The sequence below is a fragment of the Pundamilia nyererei genome, unplaced genomic scaffold, assembly GCF_000239375.1.
Source record: "Pundamilia nyererei isolate P.nyererei 1_Seehausen unplaced genomic scaffold, PunNye1.0 scaffold00186, whole genome shotgun sequence".
Taxonomy (NCBI): Eukaryota; Metazoa; Chordata; class Actinopteri; order Cichliformes; family Cichlidae; genus Pundamilia; species Pundamilia nyererei.
Window position 1 is genome coordinate 231,674 of NW_005187587.1, and position 22,935 is coordinate 254,608.

At 41.9% G+C, this 22,935-nt stretch overlaps 1 protein-coding gene across 17 annotated transcripts in view; it reads left to right on the top strand.

The window, feature by feature from the left end:
• The window catches only part of sorbs2a (sorbin and SH3 domain containing 2a), a 69,703-nt gene that overhangs the window by 40,609 nt on the left and 6,159 nt on the right, over window positions 1-22,935 (top strand). For 9 of the 17 annotated variants that reach the window (XM_005746944.2, XM_005746946.2, XM_005746943.2 and 6 more), the window contains 11 exons: window positions 1,799-1,925; window positions 2,287-2,462; window positions 4,649-4,715; window positions 5,472-5,522; window positions 5,652-5,868; window positions 6,009-6,123; window positions 7,747-7,818; window positions 10,389-10,445; window positions 11,264-11,313; window positions 13,230-13,405; window positions 13,844-17,137. In XM_005746944.2, the coding sequence (XP_005747001.1) occupies window positions 1,799-1,925; window positions 2,287-2,462; window positions 4,649-4,715; window positions 5,472-5,522; window positions 5,652-5,868; window positions 6,009-6,123; window positions 7,747-7,818; window positions 10,389-10,445; window positions 11,264-11,313; window positions 13,230-13,405; window positions 13,844-15,738 (3,003 nt within the window). In that variant the 3' untranslated portion in view covers window positions 15,739-17,137. The other 8 variants (XM_005746955.2, XM_005746956.2, XM_005746957.2 and 5 more) reach the window with 8 other exon arrangements.

Here is a 22,935-nt window from a genome sequence, read left to right on the forward strand (position 1 = left end):
CCAAGCACACTTAAAAAAGCAATTCATTTTTTAGTCAGTCTTTCTTTGGGTTATCTGAGTCGAAGATGATGGTGCTCTGGCTCTGTAGTACCTCCCTCTTGCTTCACCATGAATCTCTGGTGTGAACAGGCAAACTTTAAAACTAAAATGCAGTGCTGTGAAAAAGTATTCGCCCTTCATGAGTTCATAGATCTTTGCTTAGTTCTCACACGTTTCAGAAAATATAACTATGCCACCCACAGCAGCAAGTATAACTGTCAATGATCTGTGTCAGATCGCTATGAAGGAATGTTGTCCCACTCTTTGAAGAATTATTTCAGTTTAGCAGCTTTGCGGGGTTTCCAGCATGAACAACCTGTATAATTCATGCCAGAAAGTCTCAATGAGATTAAAGTCCAGACTTTACCTTTTGGTTTGGTTTGGTTTGTTGGTTGTCTTTTGTATCCAAGTCTTGGGGATCATCAAGATGTTTTCTGGTAAATGTGAGACAGTCGCTCTGTTCTTTTCGGTCAGCAGTGGTTTGCTCGTTGGAACTCTCCCATGGATGCCATTTTTTTTTCTCTTAGTAAATTAAATCATCATTTAAAAACTGCATTGCTTTTACAGGGGTTATCTTTTTCTAATGTCAAAATTTGTTTTATGATCTGAATCATTTAAGAGGGAGAAATTTGGGGAATAACAAAACTATGAAATCAGGAAGGGGGTAAATGGTTTTCACAGCACTGTACAGACTTTTTATTCTTTTTCAGTTAATGTAACTTCTTCCTGTGGCATATTGAATGGGAAGAGCATCCCATTGTAAATATATCATGTCCACTATCTTGTTTATGTCAGATGTTTGTTAACTAAATAATGAGATGTGTGTGAATGTGAATGGGCTTACTGTCTCTATTTTAGTCTTTAGTTTTTTTCTTTTTTCATGTATTTTATGTACACTGTGACGCGTTTCAGTGAGTGACCCTTCCCCCCACTAACTGTCTTTATGTTTTAGTCACTTCAGATTCACAACTTACTGTGAATCACGTTCACTGTATGTTCACATGTCCATCCACTCTTAATCAGAACTGGTTCTTTTATCCGCTCTGATTGGAACAATGTGATGACTAATGTTGGATGGTAAGACTTTGTAATAGCCATTGCTAATAAACCACAAATTGATTGTTAATTAATCTTTACTAAGCGGTTAATTTACTAGAAACAAACAATGATTTGTTTTAGTGTTAATGAAGTTATAACTTAGATTTAGTAGCTGTTACATTATGATGTCACCAACACAAGGAACATTTTATAAACTTCTGTTATGTGTTTATTGCAAAACTGCATTAGCATTTCGGTAATGATTAACCTGCCTGTTTTCACTCCCGGGGGATTAAATGCTGCTGTTTATTCAACTGTGCAGGTGTCTCACATGTATGCACAAGGTGTCCCTTTAGCCTTGGTCCTTGAATATTTACCCAAACCACAATCTTTTCATAAACATATGCAGTATTTTGAGGGCCTGCACCAAACCAAACAACAAATGTAAACAGCAAGTGACAATAAAACTACACACCGACAGAGACGTCACTGTCCAGGTTCCCAACTCTTATGATTTTTAGTCCACTAGTATCCATCCTTAGCAATGGTTATCATGAAGTGTTATCTGGCGGCTAATCCTTTTGTTTCCACAATTTTTAAAAAATATATATATTATGTTAAGCCAATGTTATAGAGCTTTACAACCGTAAGTAGTGTAGGTTTTGTCTGCTGTTGGTGATTTTCTTACACTCCCTGTTTCTGGGTTTTGGGTCGCTCCTAGGGCCAGGTTCTTTCTCACGCAATGAATGGAAGTACTAGCCATCCACATAGGCCGCTGTCTCCCCCGTCATATCCTCCACCTCCTGTCTCACTCCACACGGGGCTTCAGAGACAGAGCAGGAGTTCAGGTGAGTCACTGATCTGTGGTGATATATGACATGCCTAAAAAGATTGAAAGACATTAGACTTAAGACTACACAAGCACATGCAGAAAATAGAACCTAAGTTCAGTCAGATAATTGAACTGAAACCTCTCACAGAGGAACAAACGTTACATCATTGCTTACATCATTGTAAATGTAAAAGGATCTTTACAGTGTAACTGTAAACGTTAAGATGCCAAGTAAGGTGTATGTATCTATGTCTCAGGATTCACATATAATCTATATCTGTAGCAGTCTATCCATTACAAACATTTAACTGGAGCTTGTGGAGGTCCTGTATTACTAACACGTCTGTCTCCTCTCTCTGCTTCCTTCTTGGATCCAGAGGGCAGTGAAACAGTCACCAGAGAGTCTGTGATGTCAGGGCACACCAGCATCAGCAGCACTGTGCCCATTGCCCGTTTCTCAGAAGAAGAAAAGAAGGTGTCGGTCATTAAAGCCCCCCACTACGAAGGCATCGGCCCAGTTGATGAGTCAGGCATTCCTATCGCCATCCGCACGGTGAGAGAACTCGTACAGGGAGCAAACACATTGCTTTCCAGTAGACCTGCTCTCGTAGATGCTGTAGTAAAGCAGAGGAGTTTCTTTGAAGCCATTTTCTCCTGCCTCCTTGTGTGAACAGGTTTTTTAAGCAAGGAATTACTTGAAGCTGTCAGCAGCTTTTGACCCCATGTTCAAAGACTCTCTCCCGCTCTCACTATCTCAGTTTCGCTTCCTTCTGTGTGCTAGTCATGAAGATGAGCTCAAACAAGGTCTTTGCTTTGGTACTACAAGGTCCTTGCTGATTACTTGTCAAGGAGCGTGTCCCTGTGTGTTATCTCTGTTAAGGCTTTCCGTGTATTAACACTTCACTCAGTTATTGGTTGGTTGAAGAGCAGCATTTAAAGGAATGCACGCTGAGCTACAAAATGAGAGAAAGAGAAATGGGGAGAATAAGAGACGAGCAATAAACGAAAAGAGCTGAAAAGAGACGAAAGCAGGAGAGAAGAAAAACAGATGCTCCTTGTTTTAAGCGGGCAAACATTTTTGTGGCCACTCTGTTTGGTAACCGTGGAGAGTGAAGTGGTAATTGGCGCGTCTCTTGGCTGTGCCAGTGCTGCGTGCACAGTCACACACTCTTTCTCTGTGGAGCCAAACTGCCTCCTCTCTGACCGGAATCCAGGCACATTGTTTAGTGCTACTGAATAAAGAGAGGATTAAGTCTCTCTGCCATTTGATGGGTCTTTTTTTAAGTGTCTGTTAGATCTATACTGTTTACACAAAGGCACACATACCAGGGTCTCTCCTTGATTCTCCAGCCACAGCAAGCAGAGCCCCCACTTTGTACCAACAAGGATTCGACACCTTTGTGGTTCAAAACTGAACCTGCTGAGGCAGCTTGACTCGAACATACACACTGATAGTCATACCAAAACAAAATGACATAGTAGTCATTCAGGTAAGTGATAGTGTGTCATTTGTGGCTATTTAAACTATGCATTTAAATATTCTGACCTTACATAAACATCATGTTTTTTTAATTGCTCACTTTAAGATCTCAAAGTCATAGTTATAAAGAAGGACCCCACAGCCCTACTAAGGGCTGCAGCAAGTGTCTGATTTTAGAATATTACAAAAGTAGTTGCCCATGCTACAGTATCGTTTGTCCTGCTGACACTTAATCACACTGAGAAAAGCATAAAAAAGGAGTGGTAAATACAGGCCATATGCTAACAACGGATCATTTTAGCCCATTGCTAAGTAATGATGTCATGTAATAATAATGTATCATGCATAATTTGAGTTTTGTGTATATCTGTTGAATGTTATTCTCATGAAATTAAACCTATGAGATGATTTTATAAGGTGTTATAGGCACAAAATGCTAAAAATTAGTAATTTTAGCCATTTTGTTTGCTTGCAAAAATGACGATATAATAGTTGATATAACCAAAAAATGTCCTTAAGGTCTCTGAGGAATATGCAGACACAAACAGAGGTTCCACATATTATCCACATATTTAAACACTATCACTGCCAAATATTCTAAAAATCTGTTTTTTCACAGCTCCTGTGTTTCTTTTCATATGAATATTCAGTGTAAGTTCTTGGTGAGACTTGTATGGTTACTAAATATTATCAAAATTTCTGTCTAAACAAAATCTTAACCTTTTAACAAATGTCAAGTGAAAAACAGTTATACAAGTTACAAACACACTATGTGTGAAAAGCAGCCATACAGAGCAGGAGTTGTGTGAATAAAGCAACTTTAGCCAGTGGTCAGACACTAGCCTGATATTTGATGTAGGGATGCACCAACTAAACGTTGGCCCGGGTTTCATAATTAGTGCTTACTTAATTTAACGGGTTTGTTTGTTTAAAACAGAAAACGACAACACACAAGCAGCCATAACAGAATAACCTTATTGGCAAATATAAATATTTCTCTTGGATAAGACGCAATCTTGGTTTTATTCTTTATATTAGTTATAGTTATATTAGTATTAGTCTGTTTATATTAGTTAAATTATTTATATTAGTTATATTATCCCTGTGCGAAGTACAAATGCTTCAAAAGGCTTACTGTGTTTTTTCAGCTCTAGAATGTCCAATAACATGTTGTGAGTCCGTTTATAGTTTCTAAATTCAGCCTTCACATTTGTGTTACATTTAACGGCACATAACTCTGGTTATTTCTTTGTCTGCAGACGGTGGATAGGCCCAAAGACTGGTACAAAACTATGTTCAAACAGATTCACAAAGTTCACAAAGCAGGTAAGGCCTCTGCTGTAGCGTGCTGAAATGATGTGCAACGACTAGATTATTAGACATTTCATGCAGAATTGGTCATGTATGCATGCTGTTTGTATGCGTGTGCATATTTTGTGTGTGTGTGTGTGTGTGTGTTTGCATGCCAGTTCTCATTAAACCAAAAGACCCAGATGATCCCAGAGCCAGAGCTCGTTAGATTGCGAGCAACAGCCTGGAGAGGAGGAGGAATGGAGAGAAACCTCTAATAGACACAGAGCCATCCTGGGAAATCTGCTCTAATTTTGTGGGCTTGACAGAATCACAGAATCAGTACAAGGCTTGTTTGTTCTAAACTGCTCAGCCTTCTGCTACAAGAGCACACACAAAAAACTCATGCACTCTCAGATACACAGACTATTTCATGGGTGTGTGCGCTGAGAACTCATCCAAAGGCTCATTATGGTCTTGATGCATTTTATTTTTGTGATTTTACTGGAAGCACAGGCAGTAGTATGCTTTCCCCATCCTGCAACCTTGATTCGTTTTAGTCAGAATTTCAGTCATCTTTCATCTTTAAAGTTCAGAAAGAGTTCTGGGAAAGTGGATCATGTTGCTTTGGTGCTTTTAATATACTTGTAGCTGAAAAGAAAATCACTTGTGTAACTGTTCATTTCCAGGCTGGTTAAAAGTGCTATCTTTGAGGACAAACTTGTACCCTGTGTACAACAAAGTGTGCTTACACGTGTTCCCAATCAACTGTTTTGTACATTTCCTCTACAGATGACGACTATTCCGACACATACAATGCTTCATATGCTCTCGTAAACAATGGTGAGACCTGCTCCTGTGTAACACAAGTTGTATTTCCTAAAAATCAATAACTTCTTCCCAACCTTCCTTTCTGGCTTACTGGCCTCATTGCTTCTGCCTCCACTCTCTCCTCCATCCTGTCCTTGCCAGATAACTACAGCCTGTCATCCAGCACCACCATGGCCCACCCTGCCCCTCGGACACATACGTACAGGCCTCTGTCCAAGAGCCCCTCAGATAACAATGAAGGGCATCTTGGACCTCGGGAGCTTTCACCATCCCCTGTACCCCCACCACCTCCACCCATGCCATCCCTTCTCCAACTGAGGGCGAGAGACAGTGATCGCGAGAGGGACTTGACAGACGCGTAAGTGCGAACTTTCTCAATATTAACTAATATTGATGATATATTGATATGCTATAATATTTTTAATAATCTTTATTTTAATGTCAGTTATCTCAAGCGTTTTTTTCTGAAAAAGCATGTGTTTGTTTCTCTCACACCAGCAATGAATGGGGTCCTCCAGACCGAAAAGTGGACACGCGAAAGTACCGCGCAGAACCCAAGAGTATTTTTGAGTACGAGCCTGGGAAGTCCTCTATCTTGGAGCATGAAAGACCAGTGAGTAATTTTTTTATTAATATTTTTTTAAATACTGAAATTCCCACCCCTCTTAAAATATGCAGAGAAATGCCTCCCTGTTTATCTTCACCCTGGCATCGTGTGAGAACATCAAGTGATTTCCTCACAGTGTTTCTTGGTATCGTTTGGTAGAAGATTAAATAATTCAGTCACTGCTCAGGCTGTTTTTAGAGTGAAAAAATAGTCACAAGCAAGAGCGCCTTTTTTTATTTATTTATTTTTTTGAAACTTGCTAGTCTGGTAGACAGACATTAGTATGTCATTATATTGTTGGCTTTCACATGGCTCTTCTTCTGTCAGAGACAATGTGGGCGTTAAAAGCTTCCAGTGCTTACATCCGCTAGCGACAGTACTCAGTGTTAATATTTGTGTGGGGTGAAGGACAAAGCAGATAGCAGGAAAAAAATGCAAAAACTGACTGTGTTGACAGGCGGGACTGAAAAAAATAGTATTTGAGATTAGGACGGAATAATGAATAATGTGTTATAAATGAGATGTGTTTGCAAAAAAAAAAAAGGCTGTTTCGCAGATGTTTTATGTGATGACTGCTGAGAGTGCTCCCAGGGCAATAATGCATGAGTCACTTCCTGATAGACAGAGGTAATAAAGGAGAAAGCTGTAGAAGGACCCACGCTGTCTAATGTGCTGCTCGGTATAATTTTTTTTCTCCATTAACCAAAGTAAAAAAGTGTCACCCCTAAAACAACCTGTATGTTGATGACGCACCCGTTTGGGTAATTATGGCCTTTAAGAGGCAAAAAACGTTTTTCTGTTACTCTTGTTCTTTAGATGTGTGTGTGCAAGTGTCCCTAATGCATTTGTGTGATTGGCAGTCTCTGCTCCAGGCTTCTGTTTTGTTTTTTTTCCAGGGTGACTCATCCATCTGAAAGCTGAATTTTCTTTTAAGCCAGAGATGTAGCACTACAACACCTACAAAACATCTCCTGGCAGTTTTTCATTTGGCATGAAAACTCAATTTTATGTGGGATTGGGGTTAGAAAGAGCAGACAGCGTGGTAAAACACACAATGCCATCTCTACAGTTCAAGTAACAGTAAATGGAAACAAATCAAACAAGCTGACCTTTTTTTATTAAAATGTGTCTTAAAAGGCATCAAGACATACAAGAAAACTAAAGCAACTAAAACATTAATATGGACATCATTTTAAAACGTGAAAAACATCTAAATGTTGTCTTTTTTCATTCACAAACATTCACTTCTGAGTGGTTCATGGTGCTGTTTGTGCTTGATGTTTATAGACTGTATAAATGCATACAGCAGCACAAAAGCGTAGTCAGTTACAGTTATTATTTACATGTTTAGCCTGAGCCCTTTTTGGATTGTGGCAGTTTGTTGCTCTAGACTGACTGACCACTGTACTGTAGGAGTGAAATTTGAGCTGTAAATGGGCTCTGCTGCAACACTTTTGTTTCCATGGGCAAGCCTTCATCCTGGTTCATCCTGTGCCCATCTCCCTTTGCCACCTGTGCCCATTCCTAACCACGAGGACCATGTCTCTCTTTGTGTGTGACTTCTTTCCACACTTCCTTTCTCCTGTCTTTCTTCTACTTCCTCTCTCTGTCACTGTCATGCTTTCCCAGACCTATGATGACATAGATTTAGAGAACGAGCCTTGGTATAAGTTCTTTTCCGAGCTGGAGTTTGGGCGGCCGGTAAGTCAGGGCCTAGCTACTCCTTTAAACACAACTCTGTCATAGGCATACACCCACTATCTCCGCTCCACCCGGGACTTTTTTTTAATGTCTGTGCTATTAGACTGGGTGGGGCTAGTTGTTTGGGCATGTGAGACTTGTTTGGTGCTTGTTTGGTGCCCCCTTCCTTACCCCCAAAACACCTTTGTGACAAACTGCGGTTTATCTCTCTGCTGCTGGGGTTTTTGGTTCTTTGACTAGCAGGCACTAAAATGCTCACACGTGAACCTCGACACTTTTATTTCAGTTGGTTCATTTCTGCATCTTGTTCAAAAATAAGCAGGAAATGGTTTAAAGGCAGTGGCCTCCAAACGTTTGAGATAACTTGAGGTCATGAACAGTCAAAACATTAATAAAAAAGATGCAGTAGCAGAGATTAGACTGATATTTACTTTTTGCTCTAAACTCTTTCTTAAATAATTTGTGTAATTTTGTTCAGTATCTATCATACAGTTCTTTGCGAAAGTCTTTAGCCACTTCTAAATTCTTCATATTTAGCATCTAAGAAGCCAGACTTTCTTGTAATTTCTTTAGTTCTCTGGGCTTTCTGAAGTTTTTCTTTGGACATTGGCTGCTTTTTCAATCTGCTTTTTCATTCCAGTCATTCTGCCTCACCATTTTTCATTCAAGCATGAAACAGGCTCCTAAGTCAAGGAATGAATCAGTGTTGTCTCTACACATATGACAACTTGGAAAAGAACCAGTTTTAAATATTACATTTAGGCACTTTGTTACTAGCAGCCTGTCACGAAAAACACATAATTTGTTCCCATTTCTTTAGCTAAATCCATGAAAATAGTTGACAGGCATAACATAACATACTATTGTTGTAAAACTTGGTGTGCAGTGTGAGTTTTAAAAATTTCTAGGAAACTGGACAAGTTGGGGACAAAACAAGAAATGACCTAAGAAGGCATAAAAAAATGGTTACAGCTAAAAGTCATGTCCTCGAGAAGTAGGAAAAAATCAGTAAAGACCTGACAAGACCTGAGAGATGCAGCTAATCCTTCAGCTTATTGGCAGCAGGCTTTATAATCATGAATCTGAATTTGAAACTTTTTGTTCACAAATTGTAATCAGTATGTACAGAGGAGGTCTAGAGAGAGGTACAACAGTGTCTGCAGCCATCTATTAAACACAGTGGAGGCACTGTCATGGTTTGGGGCATTTCAGCCTGTGGTATTGGGAGAAAGCGTCTGGTGGCTTAATTTTTCAGCATGATAATGACCTCAAAAGCAATGCCAATGCTGTAAAAGCATACCTAGGAAGTAAAACACTATCAGTTATGTATTGGCCTTCCCAGAGCCGGGACATTAATATTAATGAAGCCTTGTGGTATCATCTTGACAGAGAACAAAACAAAAGGCAGAAACACTGAAAAAAAGAGCTGCAGCCTGGAGAACTATTGCTGAAGTCTACTTAAAGAAATGACAAGAAAGCTGCCTGAGAGAGTTCAGACTGTGGTGAAGAACATAAAGAATAAGAATGGCTCAAGACTTTTGCGTAGTACTGTACATGCCAGTATTTATTTGTCAATCTGCCTTTACATACCCTGTTTATTCATTTGATCCTTGCAGTACTATGAGGGAACTCTCTGCATACTTTGAAGCTAAATGCTTTAGTGCCCTCTGATGGATGTAAGTGGTAATAATGTCATAGTGACTTGAAACAGAGATCGCCTCCAGTCATAAATGTGGGATCAAATTACCCACAACCTGTCTGATTTGCAAAGTGTCACATGGACATGCCTCTGTCCATGCCAGCGCATGACATCAGGTGCTGACTTGCTGGGCTTATTCGAAATGTTCAGGTGAAAATTTCACATTCAGATCTGGCATGACTTTCTGTCTTCTCACAGTCATGTTTAGCTGTTTTGTGAGATTTCTACCTGCAATGTTTTCACTGTTTCACATCACTCAATAAGCCCTTAGAGTGTAGACATTTTATCTGACTGATACGGCCACGGTCAGAACCACACACTGTGTTCAGTTTTCGATTGAGGCGATAAGTCACAGCATTTGATTGTGCAAGTCCTTGCACTCTCAAAGAAACACAATGTCGCAGCTTGTGCTTCACTTTGCTTTTTGCTTACAGCTTGTTCTTACACTCTGCATGTGTGTGTGGTAAATAGGCACAGTTGCGTGTGTTGGTGTGGTTTATAGGCTGGTGTAGTAGGCCTGCGTTGTTTTAGCCTCGACAATCTGCAGTTTAAGGGAAAAAACTAATAAATAGAATACATTAGAAAGTGTATATCAAAGAACGTGTGTGATGAATAGATATATGTAGGTGTGTGTCAATGTGTTGGTGTAAGTGCACAAGTGTCTGATACAAGCAAATCACATGTGCTGTGGTTGTCTGGTTACTCAGATTCTCTAACAGGTGTCACTCTCTCCACATGTTTTTTTTTTTTTTTGTTTCCCCCCCATGATGTCACCACCGCTTCTCCTCCTTCACCTCCTCCATCTTCACCTTCTTATTCCTCCTCCTCTTCTCCTCCCCTTCCTGCTCACTGCTGCTGCTTGGGGCTCAAGCCTCCTAAAAAACGGCTGGATTATAATCCAGACATCTCCGCTCGCCAGCGCATTGAGGTAATCTCACATTCACAAGTGTTCCAGTAGTGTTAATTGTACCATTTCTAACCCGTCACAGCAATCAGGATCTCGATTGCTAAGACATATTTAAGATACGACTGCTAAAAATGAATGTACTGTGAGTTTAAATTAAAATGCTAGCCATTTACTAAAATTTGAGTGGGTTGTTTTGTGAAGGCTGTTGAACATTTGAAGCTTTGAAGTGCTGGTTCACGTCATTCTTTTTTATCAGCCTTTGGTAACATTACAGTATGAGCTCAAAACTTTAGAAAACCAATAGATGCTTCAGACATAAGTGTCCACCCATCATTTTTCTCAATCCAATTCAGTCTAGTTCATGATCATGGGGGTTGAGGACTTGCACCTACCCAAGTCATCATAGGGTAATCACACATTTATCCCAGTATAAATGTGATTGCAATCGATGCTGTTGATTTCCCTACTTTTGTCATCAGCGTTGAACACTCTATACCACTAAGACCCATTCCAGCTGATCCATGCCAGTTTTTGCAGGGTAACATTTGCCCCCCTGAGCTGAACCTCCATAACACCCTTCAGTGCATCACCTTTTCCATCATCCTTCAGAGCAGCACGACAGAGACCAGAAATTTGTCTTCGGTATGTGTGCACCAGCAGGGCCTCTTCTTGGTCAGGTGTGCCATGTGGAACCAGCATCCATTGCGCCTTACGCTGGGGGAGTGTTTTGAGTGTGGCACAGCAACAACCGCATGCAGGCTGTGTATTGTAAGCTGCTCTGCCTCAAGTCTTTGTTCCTGCGGGCTCACTTTTCTCTTTTGTTGTCTGCCCTATTCCAGACATCCCTCCACATCACTCCTGCTGACAAGGCTCCAGAGAGACCTGCAAGGTAACTGCTGCTTCTTTTATTTTCCTCTGCATCACCCTCATCCCCTCTTCCCCCTCCCCCATCCTTTCACCAGCAGCTGTCCTTGTTGTGATTCAGCTCAGTAGAAAAACTAAGGTCTTTCTCATATTGTCGCTCGCACAAACATCCCGTGCGTGTGCAGTAAATGATGACTTGTGAAGTCTTAATTTTGCTTTTGTCACTGATGGTAGGGCGCTTTGCCTCGTTTTTGTTTTTTGTTTTTTCACAAGCTGAGCCAGAATAAATGAACCCAGCAAACCTATTGATTCTGCTCTTCACCTCCTGTCCTTCCCTCAACCCCCATTCCTCCCCTCATCCCACTCCCTTTCATCAATGGCCTGCTTATTCAGATGCATTATACTCTGTGAAGAGAGAGGGCAGAGCGGGGATGTGATGAATAGGCCGGGTCATTTATTTAACTGTCCTGAACAGAAAGCCCCCTTGGATTTTTAACATTTAAAACTCAAGTTACTTTATTCCCTTTGTTTTGTTTTTGGATTTAAGTATAATCTGGTACTTTGTATGATGATCTTAGATATACTAGAAATGTATTCAAGGTTTTCATATTGATCATAGTGATTTTAACATTCTCTCAATATATAAAACCTATAAAGTATTCTATGTAAAGTCAAAGGAGCTTGCAAAGAAAAGCGTCTGGACTTCTTTAAGTTGCTTGAAGACGTTTCAGGTTAAATGTCTACACCGGCTACATAGGGGATGACAATGTTGTTGCGTCTGTCCTCCTCCCTCGCTGGTGTCTGGTCTTCTTTTCTGTGCCTCTTTGCTGACTTTAAGAAGACCAGACACCAGCGAGGGAGGATAAGAAGGACAGACGCAACAACATTGTCATCCCCTATGTAGCCGGTGTATCAGAGAAACTCAGGAGAGTTTTCTCCAAGCATGACATCCCGGTGCATTTCAGACCCAGTAACACACTCAGACAAAAACTGGTTCACCCGAAAGACAAAACGCCAAAACACAGACTTAACAATGTGGTGTATGCTGTACAGTGCAGCGAGGAATGCTCAGACCTCTACATTGGAGAGACCAAACAGCCACTTCACAAGCGCATGGCACAACACAGAAAAGCCACCTCCACAGGACAAGACTCAGCAGTCCATCTGCATCTTAAGGATAAAGGTCACTCTTTCGAGGATGCCAATGTTCACATTTTGGACAGAGAGGACAGATGGTTTGAAAGAGGAGTGAAAGAAGCCATCTATGTCCACTGTGAGCGACCATCTTTGAACAGAGGCGGGGGTTTACGACACCAACTCTCTGCCATCTATAATCCAGTTTTGAGATCCCTTCCCAGACGCCTTAACGCCCACTCACATCCTGGGCCATCTGACCTCAGGAATTCGCATGATAAGGTGGGGCCAGGTTTCACAATGAACTCACCCGAAACTCTGGCTGATTGGGACCCACACCCAGTCTCACACCTTGGCTCAGGCGATTAGAGGATCATCAGGGGGTCCTTTCTCACCGGTGGGGGGTTACTCCCACTAGGTTTATATCTGGGACTCTCCACCATTTGACCTTAGAACTGAAGAAGCTTCTCGGATGAGAGGTGAAACGTCTTCAAGTAACTTAAAGAAGTCCAGACGTTTTTCTTTGCAAGCTCCTTTGACTACGATGACCTGGATGACTGAGAACCTTCACAGACAATATTCTATGTAAATTTAACATCTCCTTTTGTCAGTAGCATCATTTCTTACAAAAGAGGTTATTTCTTAAAACTACTGGGTTACTTTTAATTAATTTATTTTTTGCCTGTTGTCAATTCAACTACTCATGACTTTGGTAAATAAACAGTGCTCCCACAGGAGATTTATAGTGTCTGTATTCGCCTTCTGCAAACTGGATTCACTGACTGTTTGGCCCATTCTTTATTGTAGTGCTGCCAGTGACTACAGGAAGAGAAGGAAGTCTGAGCCGTCAAGCTCCCAAGTGAATGCTCCATCTCAGAGCCGAGCTGCAACTTCCCCTAAACCAGTGGATGCCTACAGACCCAGCAGCAGCCTAAAGAAACCCGTCATTCGTTCCTCACCATCCTCACCCTCCAGAGCCAAAGGTAGCCACGCTTTCACAGATGCAGCTTCTTTCACTTCTGGGTATTTCATGAAAAGAGATATTTTTTTGTATTTTGCTGTTTGGCAAAGCCAGAAGAAAGTTACCATTACTGTTTAGCCACCAAAGGCTCACCCTAGGTCAGGTTGTGTTTGTTTTCCCTTCTTTTCCCAACACATGCATGTGAACTGTGCTTATATGATTTTGTTGGGTTTTTTGCAATATGATGCCTTTCTGGTATAAACCTTAAAGTTCACTGATTGGTGGAAGTCTGAAGGAAAAAAAAAAAGAACATCAAGTCATCTGTTTTTTCCATCCATTCTTCTCTCCTGTTTATTCTCCCTCTCCCAAGCTCTTCTACTGTTTTGCTGGGTATTATTTCTTAACTTGCTTTCCTCCTTCTTCTCTCTCACCACGCTGCTCTCTATTGGACATCTAAAAGGTGGGGACGCATGCAGCATGTATTCAAACAGTTTGACCTCTCCAGGTCCTTATCAGCAGCCCTTTGTTCCCCCAGTCCCATCTGACCCTCTCAATTCAAATGAGGATGGCAGCCAAGATGGCAGCTCTTCCTCCAAACAGTCTGTCTGTTGTAAGAACAGCTGGCAGACAAAACGCCAGAATGCTGAGACGTGGAGCAGTGCAGAGGAAGCGCCAGCTTCTCCTGCCAAGCTAAAGTCACGCAGTTGTGATGACCTACTCAACGATGGGCGTTCTAGCTCGGGTGGACGAAATGCTACCCGCTCAGAGAGTGCTGGGTCACTGGTATGCGATGGAAATCTCTCCACAGTATCATCATCTACTCGTTCATTACCCCGTCTCCATCGACGACGAGCACACGACTCGCCGGGCTTTCTCCAGCTCTATCGAAAGATGCACCAGATCGACAGAGCTCAGCTAATTCCATCTGAAGTCATCCGGTCGGTCCGTGCGCGCATCCTGGATCTAGAGCGTCAGCCTCATCTGCTTCGGCATCGCCTCTCTCCTTGGACACCCTCCTGGGGTGTGGAAGTGCCACGTGATATGGTGCCAAACCGCATTTCTGAATATGAGCGTCTTATTCAGAAATCCAAATCCATGCCTAACTTGGGTGATGGCGAGGTGCCTTCAGGCACCACTACACCAGGTGGCTCATCATCTCGAGCTAGCAGTGGTGGTGGTGTCACACCCAGTTATCCAAAACGCCGTTTTTCAATAGAGTCTTTACTGGAAGAAGACAACAATGGAAACAGTGGAACAGTACCTCAAACCATGGATCACTTACACCGACCTCGTAGCCCCCCTGAGGGACAGCCTCGTGTTGGACCAGACCCCGGGCGTGGACGGTCCTTCCCCGCTCCTCCTGTTCTCCAAGGCCCCCAAGCCAACCCAGACTATTCTGACAGTGAACAAGACGCTGTTGCCTCTGACCTCAGTGACTTCATTCAGGTTGAAGGCTCGTCATTTTGCAGTGAGAGTGACTTTGACCATTGCTCACTAACCTCCTCTGAGAGCCTATACGGCTCTTCCACCCTCCACCACCATCACCACCACCTCCGTCACCACCACCACCATCACCACCATCATCCTGGTCACCAGAGTCTTGGCCAGAGCCAAGGCTACCAACACCGCCATCTCATCAGCACCTGCAAAGGCCGCTGCCCGGCTTCATATACCCGTTTCACAACCATGATACGTCATGAGCGGGAACGCGCGCGACAGGAGCACCAGAGACCTTCACAGCAGACCCGCAGCAGCCATTCCCAAAACCAGAGCTCACAATCCCAGCAATCGATGTCCAAGCTGGCCTTCCTGGTCAGTCCAGTGCCTTTCCGCAGGAAAAAGGGCTCACCACCTACCTCTAGAAGATGCAGTGGGGGCGGAGGTCGAGGTAGCAGACCCAAGTCTAAACAGGCAATTTACGAAGCGCTAGATGCAGCCTTGAGAGACATATATGAGCACATTCAAGCAGAGAGAGGCCACAGAAATCCTCGGGCACCTGATGATAGCATCCTGAGAAGAATCTTGGCAGAACTGCTGCCAAATGTGCCAGAACGCAGCTCCTCGTTGCGGGGAAGGAGGGGGTGTTGGCACGGCGGTCACTCCTCTGCATCGTTGTACCCAGACAGTAGCCCCACTGGGTATGCCTCATATAGAGGAGAGCCCTCAACACCACGGTTACAGTCACCACGGATACAGTCACCAATCAGTGCCTGTTATGGACGACAGTTGGAGACCTCAAACAACAATGATTATGGAGAGGAGCAGGGCAATGGAAATGGTCTCTGTTATTCAGGTGGAAATAACACACATGTAACACCTCAGATACACACTACACTTAGCAGTCACTTAACATGAGTGTGTTTCACAACAAATACATGCATGCATACAAGCATAAATACACGAAGGCACATATACATCCACTTACATTTATCTCAGTGTCTCTTTCAGTTTTGTCTGCACTCGTTGCCCAGTTCTCTTCATTGATCTGCCGACACTTCCATTACCATGCTTTTCTGTTTAATTGTATGGCATTGATTAAGACCCATTTACTGTAAATTCTTGAGACAAATCTGGCTTTTTTTTTATTTTGTTAAGTTAATGTGAGTGAAGCTTCCTGCTATTTTTTTAGTAAAATAAGAGGACAGTGCTTCTGCTTTAATTTGAAACACTGCACAGAATGTGGAGTTTTATTGGCAGATCCTCAATGAACAGATGAAGAAAACAGTGGAGAAGCTGAACTATTACAGTGAAATAGTACAAAAGTACAGTGAGGGATACAAATAACATGGTCCAAGTATAATAAGTCTGTTTTAGCACTGATGAAAAGGGTTTGAAACAGGAGAGGGATTGTTTCAAATGCTGGCTTTGTTTTCTGCAATTTTGGAAGACAGATATTTGAGAATTTACAGTATATTGCTCTGTAATCCTGTCTCAAAGATGTAATATTTCTTTACACCTTACTTTTAGGCTCCTAATGAACGAGTCATTAACTGGATTTTGGAGTTTGGCTATACAAAGAATTGAATTCTCTCACCAGAAGCCGAGGTTTACGTGTAGACTTGAATTTATAGTTGGGTTTAGGCAGTGATAAAGCTTGTTTTGTGTCTCAAATCATAAAACAGAACAGGATGTGTAGTTACTTCAGGTGGATATTGATCAAACACTTTTGTTTTAAATGTGTTGCCTGTGAATGTGTTCAAAAAAATCTACTTTCATGTTCAGAGTAAGAAATAATAATCTGGTTACAGTTTCCTTCAAACTGAATTTGTTATTTCAGTTTATTTGTAAAGAAATATAACTTCTAAGAGACAAGGTTGATGTTTGGGGTAAATTGTTGTGAATGTTCCTTTTTTTTTTTTTTTTTAATGCATTTTGTTTTTCTTGTATCATTTGTCTGTTTCAAACATTTAATTATAGTTATCGCATTATTACCAGGTCATTTTCTTTCCCGTAATCCTTTTGATCCTACGTTTTTGTTGTTTGCCATATTTTTTTGCTCTGTATTCCCCGTGTTTCATTTTGTTTTCCGGGTATTTTGTAGCATCGCATGTGTCTATTTGTGCTGTTGTCCAATCACCTTGTTTTCTCCAATGAAAAACAAATAAAACACACCTGTTTATGACCCAAGCTTCCATTCCCTCATTTACCTGTTTGAGTGGCATCATCACTGTTTCCCAGATCACACTTTGTATTGTAGGTGATGTGGCATGTTCGCTTAGTAACTCCTGTGAACCTTTTCATGTGTCTCTGCTAATCACAGACCAGGACATCTCCAGGAGTTCCACACTGGATGGACGCCACACACCCCAGAACAGAAGACCCACTCCTGACAGAGAGGTACAACATTGGAACTGGTGGTGCACTTAACACATTTATACACGGTGCATTTCTCTCAAATAACATGTAATCAATGTGCTCAAAAGGGTAACGTCTTTGTCTTTAATTTCCCAGTTCTGTAGCACATTGATATTTATATTTATTCTTAAAAATTCAAAATAATTATGTTACATACGTGTTTCATATACCTGGTAATGCTTGTGGGCTTTCTTTCTCTCACTCCACTCTTTTAGGTCTCCCATAAACAGATGACACAACTTATTCTGTTCTCTCTCCTCCATCAGAAACAACCTGCAAGAGCCATTTATGATTTTAAGGCACAAACGAGCAAGTGAGTACAACAAGCTTAGAGTGCACGCGTGAGAGAGCCGAGTCTAAGAACGCAGACATCTAACTGCACGTCCGCAAACTCAATGTCCTTTATTTACATTTTGTAGTTGTAATATTGCTTTCATGTATACCAGTATAACACCTTACCACCATAATCTGATGGGGGGTTTTTTTCTTTTAGATGTATGCATGAATAAAGCTGCTTTCTGCATTGCTGTCTCTTATTATTTTGCTCTTATTACTTATATTATTTTGCTTTCCTGGCTGACATTTTGTCACCGATGCTCGTGCTGCAGAAGTCGCCGTGTCTTGTTCAGCTGCTATGTTATTTCCATGCAGTGGATGAAAGATGCATGCAGAGGCCCTTCACTCATAAAACTGTGTTACAGGGAGCTGACATTTAAAAAGGGTGATGCAGTGAACATCATCAGGCAGATAGATAACAACTGGTATGAAGGAGAGCACCGTGGGCGAGTGGGAATATTCCCTATAGCATATGTAGAGGTAAGTCGGCTGCTGATTTCTGGTCTGAATATGGCTTGGTTGTATTTGAATATGCATCTCCTCCAACATGACACGCATACAGGTTTACACCATTTTTCACACATTTACAGAAGATGCCGTCTTCAGAGAAGCAGCAGCCAATCCGTCCTCCTCCTCCAGCACATGTCAGAGAGATTGGAGAGGCAGTGGCCCGCTACAACTTTAACGCTGATACTAACGTGGAGTTGTCACTGAGAAAGGTATTTCAACTTAAAGCAGGTTTATAATGTTTTTGTCATTGATTTAAATATTTGAAGTGCTGGCTTTTGCAGTTATATCTAAAGGTAAAGATGTTACTAAATTGTAGTAAAAAAAAATGCAGTCCTCTGAAGAACTAAATTTGTGGTATTCTCTGTTCCATAGGAAGGAACTTCTAATCAAATGCAGTTTGATAAAGCAGACATATTGTATAAATTCCTCTATTCATATCAGATTTGAGGCCTAAAGCTAGGCCAAAACTGAGCCATGCAACAGGACAATGATCTCAAGCACAGCAGCAAATTTATAACATAAAGGCTGAAAAAGAAAAGAATCGATGTGTTACAATGATTGAGTCAAAAGCAAGAAAGTGCATAATGATATGCGCATAAATTGATGACAAAGAACTGAAGCAACGCCGTTAAGAAGAGTGGGACAAAATGATGTAAAATGACATGGGGGAAAAAGCCACATTGTGGTTTAAGTAAGTGTGAGAGGACCTGCTGTGGGGTCCTGTTCATTCCACCGTTCCTGATTTGCAGCTAAGTGCCTTGTTTGTGTGTTGTTGGTGTGTCTGATGTGTGCAGGGTGAGAGAGTGATTGTGATAAGGCAGGTGGATCAGAATTGGTATGAGGGGAAAATCCCAGACACAACCAAACAGGGGATCTTTCCTGTGTCCTACGTTGACCTTGTCAAGCGATCTCCATCCAAAAGCTCCGCCCATCACATAGATCCACATGGTTACCCCAGCAACAGGACACCAAGCTCCACACCCGTCAAGGTAAGAGAGTCTAGAGCCTGCTTGCTCGTCAAGCCACAAAAAACAATAGAGCAACTTCAGATCAGATTTGTGCCTTGAAGATATTGATTAAGTTATACTTGAACTTGGCTTTTATTATTTATTTTATCAAAGTTATAAGTAATCAGAGCCTAATTATTGTTAAATTACATTGTTACTGTTTAAAATCACGTGTTTGTGTGATGGTCTCTTTATTTCCTGTTTTATGCAGTTTTCCTCACAGTTGTATGGGATGTATGTATAGTCAAAGTTTATTACAGAGGACACTGTTTATTTTCAAATGCGCTCTATAAATAAACTTTACTTGACTGTACGACAGTGCAATAATGTAAATAATGCATCTCTTTCAGGGGCTTCATAAATTCATTAAGATGTGATTTTGGGGGGTATTTCTTCATCTTAAAAAAAGCTGTTGGTTATCAACTTGCACCCCAAATAAAAAGAAAATAAAGATCCAAAACTTCCCTTGTAACGGTAGTCTAGTAATTAGTGAATACTTTAACTTTAGTAAGTCTTCTGTTCTACCTTGAAGAGTCAAAACGTACATAAAAACACACAGCACGTCTCTGTTCTAGTTTCATAAATCACCCACTGTTCCTTCTTTTTTTGCTTTATTTTCATGGAGCCTTTCTATCATCCACCTCCACCTCCACCACCCACCACCCACAAACCCCCCTCCCCTCACCCCTCTTTGAGAAGCCTTGACCTGCAAGCCATCACCACCGAGTGGCTGTCCCTCACAGTGGAGCCGTCAGCATCCACTCAAGCTCGCTCCCTCACGAACACCCCTCTGCCGCCCACACCGCCTCCTCTCCCCTCTGACCTTGCATCTCTCCTAAAGGCTCAAGAGCCCAAAGCACTCTCATCTGCACAGCCACAAAAAAGTTTCACCTTGTCATCCCTAGCAACCACAGCCTGCAAAGAATTTTCCAGAACGCCCACTTTTAAAGACGCAAACCTCAGTTTAGGTCACACCACAGCTGTCTCACCCATCTCCCCCCCTACTCCTCCTCCTCCAGACCCCCATTTCTCATTAACCTCTCCACTGCCTGACTCTTCATTTCAATATAACTGTGGCAGAGGACTGCATATCACTGAGGAAGACTCAAACTTAGGAATTACTACGCCTGAGGTTTTATCAGAGCGGATAAAATCAGCCACACCTCCTGCACAAGAGCACAAATCCACAGTACGAGTAAACAAAAGCAGGGAAACCCCGGACACTAAACTGCAAGTCAAAGACCCTTATGATGAGCTGTTGTGCATGTTTTTGGATGGTTCCAGCAGCACAGATGATGGTGATGTTTTGAGATCATCTCCAGTAGATTCTTCAGCAGCTAAGCTGACCAAAACGTCCCAAAGCAGGCTCTTCCCATTAAAAGCGGAAGAATCCCATCAGTCGGACGTAAAGCCCCCAGCGGTCACTCCTGCAAGCAACTCAACAGGCAGCTTTCAGTTAGCAGTGCAGCTTCACAAGCCTGTAACAATGGAGCCCCTATGTGTTTCGTGGGGAGAGCAGTCAAAAAATGTGAATGGGCAACGTTTTGACTCGCATAGACCACCGTCAGTACAAGCAAAGGAATACACTGAGTTGTTCATTGAAGAAGACGATGAAGCTAGAAGTGAGAAAGAGCAGGATGTTAGAGTTTTAAATCAGATGCACAGCCCACAGGTACAGCATGGTGTGCACTACATCTGTTGAGTTTGGAAATGCTATAGGGCCTTAGAAGGGACATTGAGGAATTAAGTTAATATACTGTATGATGTCATTCCCCGCCAAAATTAGCAAGTGTGTCCCATCGTCCTTTTTTTATGTTTTGTTTTGTTTTCTCCCATCTCCTGCTGCGCGACTGCAAAATGCTGAGGCGCATAGTGCGTATAAGTCGCTAGCACTATGCTGACTCATTAACTGCAGAGCTCCAAACCTCTTCTGGCATTAACATCAGCATAGAAACTGTTCACCAGGAGCTTCTTGGCATTGGTTTCCATGGCCGAGCAGCTCCTGTAGGTGCAGTACACCCAGGGTTTTTGTTTTTTTGTTTGTTTGTTTGTTTGTTTTTTTGGGGTGGGGGGGTGTATTTAGTGTTCAAGAGGCACTTGAGTTCTCTTTCCAGTTTTTTTAAAAATTGCATTATAGACTTGTGTTCTTATTTCCATTCAACACTGATCACAAGATTTTTTGGAAACATCTCATACTCAGTGGAAACTAGTGGATATATTTTTGTTAATTAGGATACTTATCACAAGATTGTTTTTTTTTGTTTTATATATATATATATATATAGATAGATATAGATATATAGATAGATAGATAGATAGATAGAGATATATAGATATATAGATAGATATTATACTTTCCTCCATGTCCCGTCTGGGGTTTAGTAAATCACAAACAGAACAGCTCATCCCGTGATTACACTTGAGTATTCACATGTGTGTCTTTACCCCGTAGGCTGAAGTGTCTCCATCTACTCAGTTTGCCCACAATGGTCCCTCCTCCCCCTCCACACCACCCCCTGTGACCTCCCTGCTTTCCACTTCTTTTTCCTCTGCTTGCCCTTCATCCTCTTTCTCCCACACACAACAGCAGCACAATCGTAGTATCGTCCCTTCCTGTGACCATGCCTCCCCTCGTCCTCCGTCCCTTCCTCAGCTCACAACGTCACTGCTGCCTCCAATTTCTCCATCTCTCTCACCACCTCCCCTCCACTTCCCTCCAGACGATCCCTCTCAGCGGTCTGTCTCTCACCCCTCAAGCTCTCCTTTTCTTTCTAGTCCGGTCACGACATGTCCCATCTCAGAGCCAAATTTTCCCCTTCCTCCCGCTAACATTGCCCCTCCACCCTCCACTCAGCGCTGTCCCCCCACTGCCCCAACTGTACCACATCAAGGACGTAGGTCGCCTAAGGTGAAGGTAAAGCTGGCATGTAACGAGTATGCCGTTGATTTGTGGTGATGAGGATGATAAGAACTCTCATAATAGTGTATTTCTCTAACTACTAAGACGTGAACTGAATTGAGAAGTAACTGATTGGTTATATATATCAAAGATTAATTACAATTTATAATCAGATTTATAGATGCAATGCAAGCAGTACTGTTAGTTTCAGGCACTAATTCTCATTATATTAACATGTAAGTACCCAGCTGATGATTTTAGAGGCAGCAGAATACATGCTTGAATAACTGTTAATAGAGTTGTGAGCTGTAACTGTACTGTGTTGTGATTAGGAGGCTTTTTATTGGCATCAGCATGTTGATGATGTTTTACAGCATGTCTTTAGACTCTCTGTCTGTGTGCAGAGCTCAGAGTCGAGGTTGCTGTTGGTTACTGTTAAAGATTATAGGTGTGTTGCTTCTGGTCTTTCTGCCTGTTAAGCAGGATCCAATTGTTGGTGGTAAACCCCCTCGTAGCCCCATCTTGTCCCGGAGGTCCTATCTGTCACCCGTTAGAGGTCGAAGGGTAGGGGGGCATGTCTTCATTCAACCATGCTCATAGTGCACTCCTGTCTCTGTGCAGGAGGGAGATGTTGGGAATAACCATATCATTCATGACTGATAACGTGCTACAGTATGCTTTTTTTGGTTCATTTCTTTTTGTTCTTTTGTCATATGATGATTTATAATTTCACTTTGTGAGAAGATAAAAATCAAAAGTATCTTAGAGCAAAAAAACTTGCTAAAATCTTTTCTCCTCAAACACTAAACAAAAGCTCCACAAATGGCAAAACACAAATTTGTGTTAATCATTTGTGTTTCTCTCTTTGTCTCTAAAACTCAGCGGTCAGTACAGGATGCACTCCACGGTGGAGGAGACCCGTAAGTAGTATGATTTTTTTTTTTT